Genomic DNA, 11,502 nt, shown 5'->3' with positions numbered 1-11,502 from the left:
GAGGCCCGCGTACCACAAAAAAAAAAAAAAAAAAAAAAAAAAAAAAAAAAAAGTCCATGTATTTTGTTTTTATATATATATTTGGAAAGTTTTTTGAAAACAGCATATATAGGTATATGTGCTGTCTTCAGAACCTTCCAAATATCTCTACAATCTAAAGCTCTTACAGCACTTACTTTTTATCAAGCTTCTTCTGGAATTTAGCACATACGATTTTGTATTGGTATTTGCATCCCTAACCAACTTGTAAGCTCAAGTGTGTATTCCCAAAGCATTGTTGAGAGCATAAAAATACCCCTAATTCAGGCAACTCAGGAAACCGCTAGTCTCAAACAAGGAAACAGGTGAGTGCTACTTCAGAAGAATACTTGCTGAGAGGTAGAAGTCTGTTATATCTATGTTGATAAAAGAAACACCTGTAATTAGGAATGCTGTACACAGCTAACTGTATCAGCAGAAGTGTTTGAAAAGTTTTCGTTTCTTCAGTAAAATAATATTTAAGATACCAATTTGCAGCTTCCCTGGTGGCGCAGTGGTTGAGAGTCCGCCTGCCGATGCAGGGGACGTGGGTTCGTGCCCCGGTCCGGGAAGATCCCACATGCCGTGGAGCAACTAAGCCCGTGAGCCATGGCCGCTGGGCCTGCGCATCCGGAGCCTGTGCTCCGCAACAGGAGAGACCACAACAGTGGGAGGCCCGTGTACTGGGGGGGGGGGGGGATACCAATTTGCATAACAAACTTTACTTCCAGATAGTTCAATTCTGCATCAGCATACATTTTGAATTAGCGGGATCCATATTAGGGACTTGATGGTGTTATCACCCTTTCACTGGGATCATGAGGATTACAAGGAAAAAAATTGAAGAACATAGTAGAAGAGCGAAGCCTAGAATTCAAATTTGCCTCTCTAGCGGCAGGATTCTCTCATTTTTACTTTAATTACAGTCCCATACTCAAAGCCAGGCAAACAACCTACCATTTTGATTAGGTTGTCTCAGACAGCTGGGGAGGGAGTGGGTAGAAATAGGCCTATGAGGTCAGTCATTATAAACAATCTGTGTTCAAAAGCAATTTTCAGACCGACCCAAACTGGTTCACAAGTACATAAGTGATCTTGTGCTACAAACAGTGACGTACCAGCTGTCTGTCTGGGGTAGACTGTGCAGAGAGGGATGAGTCCTCTGTAGAAGAGCTGAGGGGCTGCAGGGAAAAAGACAAAAATATGTCTCTACCAAGAAGAAGATAAAAGGCAACCTCAAATTTCAGGAGTATCTTAGCAGCAGCCAGGAAAGGTTTGGCAGTTTCTGCAAACAAGTGGCCTGGGTTGAAATTTGTGAAGGAAGAAAAAAATGAAATCTGTCATGAACATGAAGTTCAGATCAAACCTAAAACTTCCTCTGTCCACTCTTGTTAAGAGGACTTTCCTATTCAGCAGAACTCTCCGGAGAGCCAAGTGATTTCTGGTCATTCTCATGGCGATAGTTCGCCTTTTCTTCCTTTTTAATTTTTATATTCTTTGTCAACTTAAGTCAAAGGGGGAGGGATATTTGTGCTGAACATTTAAGAACGATTTTAAGAAGGAACATTAAATGACACGAGGCTCTGGTGCTATGCTGTACAGTTCAATGAACTCCCGCGCAGATCAGCAAGATGGTTGGAAATGCCTCTCTCCGTCTGTTTTTCATCTCCAAAGTCTGTGTACTCAGTAGAGTGTGAAGAGAGCCTCTCTTTTCTTCAGAACATTCTCCCAACGGTCCTGCCCCCACCCCCACTCCCTCTCCGAAGCCCCTGCAGCAGAGAACAGGAACTAGAGCAAATGCTTTTGTGAATTAAGAGATCTTGTGAGCGTAAATTTGGTCAGGCTGCTCCTTTCTGCAGGCCAGACCCCGCTGCTGCCCCAGGATGTGAACTGTCAGTTTGCATAGCTGGTGATGAGTTGCAGAACCATCAGCAAAGGTGAAGACGGCAGAAACAAGAAAGATTCAAGACTGGTGGAAATCATTTCACAAGGAAAATTTCAGCCATCAGTGGGAGGAAGCTTTGAAAAATGCTGCCATTTCCGAGTCAGAATGAAGGAAAAATTAAATTACTGCCGGTGAGGCGAGCCAAAGTTGCATCTCCCTCCAGGGAGAGTTTTGATAATGGTAAACATTTGACAGCTGGCCTGGAGTTGTTATCTTGTTCTAACAGTTGTTATGGTCTAAATGAATATTTCTGATAAGGAAAGAGAAAGAAAAATTTAAACACTTTTATATTTTTTCTGTTTTAAACCTTAGGGGGTAAGCCAAACAAGTTTAGAGCCACCGAGAACGTACTCCAAACGCTGGAATGATCCTGGTCTGGAAATCTCACCAGTATCATTATTTCCATTAATCTAGATGATGTAATTCTTTGATGTAAATCAACTTACTAAGAAATTATCTTTAAACCTTTAGCTTCCTCCGCCACTCAAAAACCATTCCAATCGTTGACTTGAAGTCAAGAAAATAAAGCGTTAATAAAAGCAGATGTAAAAGTCCAAGAACGGAAGCTCAAGAACATGCAGAGAAAGGCTGTACTGTTACAGAATCTATTGTTTAGCTACTGAGGATCAACCATCAGAAAATTTTAATCTCTCACAGATTTTATTATTTTATGAAAACTATTGGGCCAAATATTTCAGAAAGGTAACAGAAATAAAGCAGCCACAAGAAAGAATTTTAAACTTGAAAAGGACTGTTTACTGGGTGTCTGAGGGTTTTGCATCACCAGGAGCTGCAGACTGCCTGGAGGGATATTTCATTATAAAACACTTGCTCAATTCCTATATATAGCATAAGAAAACAAGTCTGAGTTATTGTCTGAAACGTTCCAGGTCTTCACAGGCACTGGATCTATCACGGTATCTAGACATGAGCACAGAAGGCTCGGAGGAGATGGGAAGCAGTCTGGCTACCTTATATGGATCTGCTGATAGTTGTGTCCTCAGAGAAAGCACTGAAGTCCTGAGAATACTATAACCCTCTCCATCTACGTTAAAAAAGAATATCTACACTCCTAAATTTATGCTGCCTCTGACATGCTACCAGATGGGAGTTTACCAGGGGTCAAGAAAAGAGGGACCACGGCAAAAAGCAAAGAGAAGGAAGGAATCAGAACACTGTCCTCCTCTGGAATGAACAGAAACGTAGAAGTTATTTTCAGCAGATTTTATAAAATTTGTACTTTACTTGCCTAAAGTATAACTGGCATAAAGTCTGGGAAATTTAGTATAATATTTAGCATTCAGAAACAAATTCTTTGAGCATCTGCCTGGCGCTACAAATTGAGCATTTGGTCTCCATCTTCATAGGCCAAGGGAATCAGCCCACCTAATCTGTAGGTATCCTATCTCTCTGTCGCTTGTATACTCAGAATGCATTTTTGCAAACATTATGCCCTAACCAAAGGAAACCTTTACCCAAAGTCTTTCTCTATTTTTCTTTAAAAAACAATACCAGAAAAATCTACCTTGATTCTTGTATTTGTGGGAAGTAAGAGTTTCATTATTTTTTTCCCCAGGGACCCTGCCCTGCCTTAGTAGGAAAGTATATAAATCGATATTAAAGTATGGTATTTTGAGAATGTTTCAAAGTAAGGTCAAACTGGTGTTAAAAACCTTACTAGTGAAGGCTAAAATAACAGTCTGGCTGAACAGTCTTAAGTGCAGCTGACTCCAATTACTAAGTACATCCTAGCGATTTTTTTTTTTTTTTTACTAACAAGAACAATGCAAGCAAGTCTTTGAGTTCAAAAATAATGTCAAAGAGAAGTTACTCATAAGAGAAATTAGATGAATTATCCCAACACTGCAGCCATATAGGCAGCTGACAGTTAGTTAGCTTCAGCACTGGAAAAGTTGAGTCCTTTCTTTAACAAATATTCAGAAAAAAGAGAGGAAGGAGATTCTAAGAGGGAACAAATGCGAGGAAAAAATGCTTCTCTTGACTAAAACATCCAAGAGACTTTTGGATAAGAAAACATATACATAATCTAACCACTACAAAATCATGAAAACAGGGCTTTCAAATAAAATTTCTAAAACATTTTATTATGAAGGATTTTGAACATACACCAAAATAGACAGAAAAATATAATAAAACCCCAAGCATCCTTCACACAACCCAACAATCATCAAGCCATGGCCATCCTGCCCCATCCACATCCACCTCTCTTCTCCTATATTATTTTGAGGCAAATTCCAGACGTCATCAAATCAGACACAGTACATGAAAAAGCAGAGATCCTTCAAGTACATTATTCCACAATGACGGCCTCTTTCTGCCTTCACGTCCACCCAAAAATCATTTTTTTCTGATGATAAACTTCTCCCCTTCCCCATAGGTCGTTGTTACTAGTACTAACTACCCAGGGCACTACATGAATCTAGTTTGTTTATGCCACGTGGCATGCGGGATCTTAGTTCCCTGGCCAGGGATTGAACCCCTGCCCCCTTCAATGGAAGCACGGAGTCCCAACCACTGGACCGCCAGGGATTTCCCTACATGAATCTAGATAAACCTAGCATGTCTCAGATACACAGGACTTTTGTTTTACATGAGGGCTGATGACCTCCATATACCCTTCCATTCTTAAAAGTCTATGACTCCTCTACGCAAACAGACATTTTGGACCAGTGTTCCTCCATTACCAAAACTGGGGTCACATCATCTGGTACCAAGGAAGACACTATACAGTGGTCAAGGAAGTACAGTGTGGTTAAGACATCAGCTTCAGTCATACAGACCTGGTTTTAAATGTGGCTCTGCCAATTACTAACTTTGTATCCTTGGGCAAGTTCCCTGTCTCCTCATCTCTAAAACTGGAATAATAACTCCCTCATAGAATTGTTGAGAAGATTAAATGAAACAATATGTGTAGAGTGCTTAGCCAAGAATAATAAATAATAATTGGTAGCTCATTTTTAAGAATTAAGCAAGAGAATATTACATGTGATAAATACCAATAAAGAGAGGAGGTATGTATAAGGTGGAAAGGAGGAAGTGAAGGAAGAAATGCGGGTAAAAATATTCCATTTTTATAAATCATAACCCTTAACAAACCTTTTAAGAACTTAAGTGTTTCAGTATAATTGTTTAATGGGAACTTTCAATAAGCTCATACTCTAAAACCAAGGTGCTTCAACCTGTTTATAACTGTCGATCCTTAAAAAATCGAATGTCCCATACACAGATGTAAAGGGCCTTGGTTGAAGAATGTAATATTAATATATTACATTATATGTTATATATTACATATAATTATGTAATTAATTATATGAATATTAATATATCAGGGTAAGGACTCAGGATAGAGGATGAATGCTTGCTGCCTTGTCTAAATGAACCAGCCCAGTACATCTGTACAAGTGAACCACAGCAAAGCCAAGAAGTGACAGTACTGATAATGGAAAGTAGCAGTGGCGGCAATGGTCTCTCACTTGGCTTCAGCCTGCACCATTTCGGTATTATACTTTTGAAAAAAATCACTCAGATGAACAAAGGGCATGGGGAGGCATGCTTTTTGCTTACTTAACATTTGTCAGGACACTTGCAGATTGGGACAAAATGTATCTTAAATCATGCACTACCAAATTACTACACTACAATCCGTAATGTGCCCATGTCATACAGTCATTTAATAAGGAAAAGAACGGACATCCACATTTTATGTAAGAACAGTCTACCTACTTATTAATTAAAAAATCACAAACTAGAAGCTTTTTGCTGACTTTTAAATGAGAGTATTCTTTTCTTTCTCTCTCTATTTTGCATTCCAAAGTTGTACAAAGGTTATCCTAAGATGGCCAAATGCCAGAGCATTATTTCTTGGGGTCGAGGGGCGGGAGTGGAGAGGAAAGATTAGCAAAGTTTTTTTTCCGAATTTTGAATTTTATTTTATTTATTTTTATATAGCAGGTTCTTTTTAGTTATCTATTTTTTAAAATTTTATTTATTTATTTTTGGCTGCGCGGGGTCTTTGTTGCTGTGTGCGAGCTTTCTCTAGTTGCAGCGAGCGGGGGCTACTCTTCGTTGAGGTGTGCGGGCTTCTCGTTGCAGTGGCTTCTCCTGTTGCGGAGCACAGGCTCTAGGCGTGCGGGCTTCAGTAGTTGTGGCACGTGGGCTCAGTAGTTGTGTCTCGCGGGCTCCAGAGCGCAGGCTCAGTAGTTGTGGCGCACGGGCTTAGTTGCTCCGCGGCATGTGGGATCTTCCCGGACCAGGGCTCGAACCCATGTCCCCTGCATTGGCAGGTGGATTCTTAACCACTGCGCCCCCAGGGAAGTCCTAGTGATCTATTTTATACATATTAGTGTATGTATGTCAATCCCTATCTCCCAATTCATCCCACCACCACCACTACCACCCCCCACTGCTCCACTTTCCCTCCTTGGTGTCCATACGTTTGTTCTCTACATCTGTGTCTCTATTTCTGCCTTGCAAACCAGTTCATCTGTATCATTTTTCTAGATTCCACATATATGCGTTATGTGGCTTTACACATCAAGCCTCTCTTGGTGTGATTACCAGGTAAATGGTTGACTGTGATAACCACTTAACAAGGTTACTTTTCTTTTTAGTCTTTACCACACCTATTCAATCCTGCTGCTAGAACAGTCTTCCTAAACAGATCATTCATCACCTCAAACACTTTTCATTCCTTGTCCTCTATTCCAACTCTTCTACCAGCACTTTCCTTTCACTGTCTGGTCATAACCTCCCTAGACAGATGAAGCTCCCAAACTTCCCCACACATATCCCCTCCTATATATTTAAAGCACATTCCAGGCTGTCCTCAAATTATTCAGTATGTGTCTGCCTTGGTGCCTTTGCTTCTTGCCAATAGGAGTCCATTTCCTGAATCTTCACCTATAAAAATTCTACCTATTCCTCAAATTTTAGCTCAAATGGCTTTTTTTTTTTTTCCCCACACAACTGTCTCTCATCGCCCCAGTTAGAACTCATCTTTCCCTTATTTGTACTCTAAGAGGACTTGATCGGTCTTCTACTATGGTCACTAGAGTTTGGTTTTGATCCCCTGAATTCCAAGTTTCTAAGGGTCAGGGAGCACACCCTTTTCATTTTTTGTACCCCTTAGAGCATGGAGCACAGTGACTTTTAATCACACTGAACTGTGCTGCATATTTGATATCTAGGAAACCATCAGTAATAACATTTACATCTTTTCTGATAAGCAGTCCACACAAGGAATTCTTTGAGGGAAATTTCTTAACTGGCTCACCAACTCCTGGACTTTATGGTTTCTGCTACAAAGCCCCCACTGAGCCCATCTGATATACGCACAGTACACAGAAAGAGCAGCCAATTCTCTCCTGACAGAGTGAGTAAGAAACTGAAGAAGGAAGACACATGTGTAGGAGGAAATACCAAAACCACAAATATGGAAACAGTGTTTGTGAACCTCTTTCAGCCAGATCACAGACATCTTTAATTTCATCACACTTCCTTAAAAGGAGCAAGTCGGGAAATGGGGAAGGGAAAAAATATCTTTATGCTTTTTTTTTCTTTTAAAGTCTTCCAAATTTTTAGATTAGGTCATCTGTAACTCTAAGGAGAATAATGTATAATCTTTGAGAATGCACCTTACGTTTCTTGGCCTTTTGGCTAAGATCAAGTAAAGAATGTATCTAGATTTCAGAATTTCAACCACTAGCAATTAATACAGGTACATGCTAGGGCAAAATAAACATAAATAAAAAATTAACAGTAACTCTTGTTGGTTATCCATTTTAAATGTAGCAGGAAATGCATATACTATTACTTTTAAAATGTAACCACGGGACTTCCCTGGTGGCGCAGTGGTTAAGAATCCACCTGCCAATGCAGGGAACACGGGTTCCAGTCTGGGAAGATCCCACATGCCGCAGAGCAATTAAGCCCGTGTGCCACAAGTACTGAGCCTGTGCTCTAGAGCCCGTGAGCCACAACTACTGAGCCTGTGTGCCACAACTACTGAGGCTGCACACCACAACTACTGAAGCCCTCATGCCTAGAGCCTGTGCTCCGCAACACAAGAAGCCACCTCAATAAGAAGCCCACGTACCGCAACGAAGAGTAGCCCCCACTCGCCGCAACTAGAGAGAGCCCGCACACAGCAACGAAGACCCAACGCAGCCAAAAATAAATAAATAAATAAATAAAATAAAATATAACTACGCTCGGGGGATATCTAAGAGTTAGTACTACAAACACACATGCCAAAGCACATGTGCAGGCCCCAGTCCTTCCAACACCACGGACCCCTTTCTGTCACACCTCCCAGTTGTATTTCTAAAATGGCACTTGGGATTGACATATACACAGTGCTATATTTAAAATAGACAACTATGGGACTTCCCTGGCGGTCCAGTGGTTAAGACTTCACCTTCCAATGCAGGGGGTGCGGGTTTGATCCCTGGTTGGGGAGCTAAGATCCCACATGCCTCGTGGCCAAAAAACCAAAACATAAAACAGAAGCAATATTGTAACAAATTCAATAAAGACTTAAAAAATGGTCCACATAAAAAAAAAATCGTAATACAAATAAAAAAAAATAACATAGATAACCATCAGGACCTACTGATAGCACAGGGTACTCTGCTCAATATTATGTAACAATCTAAATGGGAAAAGAATTTGAAAAAGAATAGATACAAGTATATGTATAACTGAATCACTTTGCTGTACACCTGAAACTAACACAACATTGCTAATCAGCTATACTCTAATATAAAATAAAAAGTCAAAAAGAAAACAACAACTCTTGAAAATCCAAAAATAAAACTCATCTCTGTCTCCTTATAATTGAGTTGCTTTTTTCCTAGATCTAATAGATGTAATGAACACGCAAAGCAAAGGCAAAAAATGAGTTTAAATATAACTTGCCAAAGATAACAGCTAATTTAGGGTGGCGTTTGAAATAAAGTGTCTCTCCTTTTTATGAATGTATTGCTGATGAAAATTTTACAACTTAATATTTTTATACTCATCATCATAATTAAAATATTATGAGTATGAAAAGTATTCCCAAACACTACATCTTCTTTTCTTTTTTAAAAAAAATTTTTGGCTGCATTGGGTCTGTTGCTGCGCATGGGCTTTCTCTAGTTGCGGTGAGCAGGGGCTACTCTTTGTTGCGGTGCACAGGCTTCTCACTGTGGTGGCTTCTCCTGTTGCGGAGCACGAGCTCTAGGTGTGCGGGCTTCAGTAGTTGTGGCACGTGGGCTCAGTAGTTTTGGCGCACAGGCTTAGTTGGTCCGTGGCATGTGGGATCTTCCCGGATCAGGGCTCGAACCCGTGTCCCCTGCATTGGCAGGTGGATTCTTAACCACTGTGCCACCAGGGAAGTCCCCCAAAACACTACATCTTCCGAAAGCAATAACCCCAAAGAAGAAAAATTTTGTTAGTTTTCTGCTGAATTCCTAAATATAGCTGTCATTTGGACCAAGAGCCAAAAATCAAATGTTATGGTAAAAAATCCTAGCATTTCAACAAAGCAAGACTCTTACTCCAACAACAATTCTTAAACACCTAAAACAATCAAATACACTACATTCTCCATTTTATTTCTCAGTGTCTCAACATTGCCCCTAGATGGATAATTTATTTTATCACTATAATAATCAAGTCAACAGAAAAATGCAAAATTGCTTACTAGAAAATGTTTATAATTGTTGAAGTATATCCCAAGTATATCTCCTACAGAGTAAGTTTGTCCTTGTACAAGTCACATAGCTGTAGTATAACAATAACCTATTCAATTGTACTGTGAAAGTAGATATTCCTACACTCTCCATATGTATTCAACACTGGTCATTTATTCAATCTAAGACTGGGCTCCCTTTACTCATTCTGAAACTGGGGCCTCTGACCCCTAAGATATTTGCTGGGGTTAAGCTTAGATTTGTGGTTTTATCAAAGTGAAGACTTCTAAAGCTGTGCTGTCCAATCTGATTGTCACTAGACACAAATGGCTATTTAAATTTCAATGAATCATAATTAAATTTGAAATTCAGCTCCTTAGTTACATTCATCACCCCTCCAGTGCTCAAAGGCTACACGTGGCTCTCGTATTGGACAGCAAAGATCTAGCACTTTTCCATCATCACAGAAAGTTCTATTGTACAGTTCCATTCTAAGGATGACCGGTCTTATAGGTCATATTTGGTTTAGTGCCATGGCTTCAAGGAAAAGTGAAAGATAGAACTGATAATGAAAAAATGCCACCTATCAAGTTTGTTCTTTTATTTCTAGGCTGAGAATCAAATCGTTACAATGTTTCAGACTAGAGTCGCCACCGCCTCAAGATCTAAAAACATGAAAGAAAAAACATGGTCCCACTGGCAGATTCAAAGAAAACAAACCAACCAAAACAATTACAACTACAACAAAACAAAAACTCCACCATGGTCCATAGAGCACATGGGCTGTTCTACCGATGAGAAACTCAGTGCTAAGCATTTTGGACAAAAATAGTGCTCCCATTATTTAAAAAATGCCACATCTGCTATATACACATATTGTCCTTAGTAGGTACGTGCATTTTCGCCGAACCAAGAAGATAGGATTCCTCTGGCTAATAACTGGCTTGCAGAAGCAACATGGTCAAATGATACAAACAAAGGTTTTGAAACCAGATAGGAGCTAAGTCCTGTATCCCTTCATACATGTTCACTAGTTACATGACTTTTGAGCAAGTTACTGAATCTCTCTGAATCTGAATTTGCCAAAAAAGAAAGAAGCAAAAATCAGGCCAACTTCCCAGGCTTGTTCACTATTAAGAATATAATGTATGTTTGGCATCAACTAGCACAGAATGTGACACAATGAGTTGCACCAGTAACTATTCTAGAAGACGAAAAAAAAAAAACACTCATTCACAGTACACAATAACAATGCCACTGGTAACAGCTATTAGTAAACCAAATCTTTTTATTTAAAAACAGCTTTATTGAGCAATATCTCACTCATCATACAAATCACCCTTTTGAAGTGGAAAACTTCCCTAACATGGGAAAGGAAATAGTCACCCAAGTCCAGGAAGCACAGAGTCCCATACAGGATAAACCCTAGGAAAAACACACCAAGAAACATGTTAATCAAACTAAAAAAAATTAATTCAAAGAAAAATTATTAAAAGCAGCAAGGGAAAAACAAAAAATAACATACAAGGAATCGCCATAAGGTTATCAGCTGATTTTTCAGGGGAAACTCTGCAGGACAGAAGGGAGTGGCAGGATGTACTTAAAGTGATGAAAGAGAAAAACCTACAACCAAGATTCCTCTACCCAGCAAGGATCACATTCAAATTCAATGAAGTCAAAAGCTTTTCAGACAAACAAAACCTAAGAGAATTCAGAACCACCAAACCACCTTTACAACACATGCTAAAGAAACTTCTCTAAGCAGAAAACACAACGGAAGAAAAAGACACACAAAAACAAACCCAAAACAATTAAGAAAATGGTAATAGGAACATACATATCAAT

General features: G+C 39.6%; 1 protein-coding gene across 13 annotated transcripts in view; it reads right to left on the bottom strand.

The window, feature by feature from the left end:
- Positions 1 to 11,502, bottom strand: part of BCAS3 (BCAS3 microtubule associated cell migration factor) — a 576,467-nt gene that overhangs the window by 209,218 nt on the left and 355,747 nt on the right. The window contains exon 25 of one of the 13 annotated variants that reach the window (XM_028498864.2): positions 1,897 to 2,213. The exons of the other annotated variants lie outside the window; for them this stretch is intronic. Within the exon in view, the coding sequence (XP_028354665.1) occupies positions 2,200 to 2,213 (14 nt within the window). The 3' untranslated portion in view covers positions 1,897 to 2,199. Of the gene's footprint in view, positions 1 to 1,896; positions 2,214 to 11,502 lie in introns of those variants that run through there. 13 annotated transcript variants of the gene reach the window in all.

Source organism: Physeter macrocephalus, chromosome 14 (assembly GCF_002837175.3).
Source record: "Physeter macrocephalus isolate SW-GA chromosome 14, ASM283717v5, whole genome shotgun sequence".
Taxonomy (NCBI): domain Eukaryota; kingdom Metazoa; phylum Chordata; class Mammalia; order Artiodactyla; family Physeteridae; genus Physeter; species Physeter macrocephalus.
Note: the sequence above shows the minus strand (reverse complement) of the source record. Positions and strands in the feature narration are given on the sequence as shown.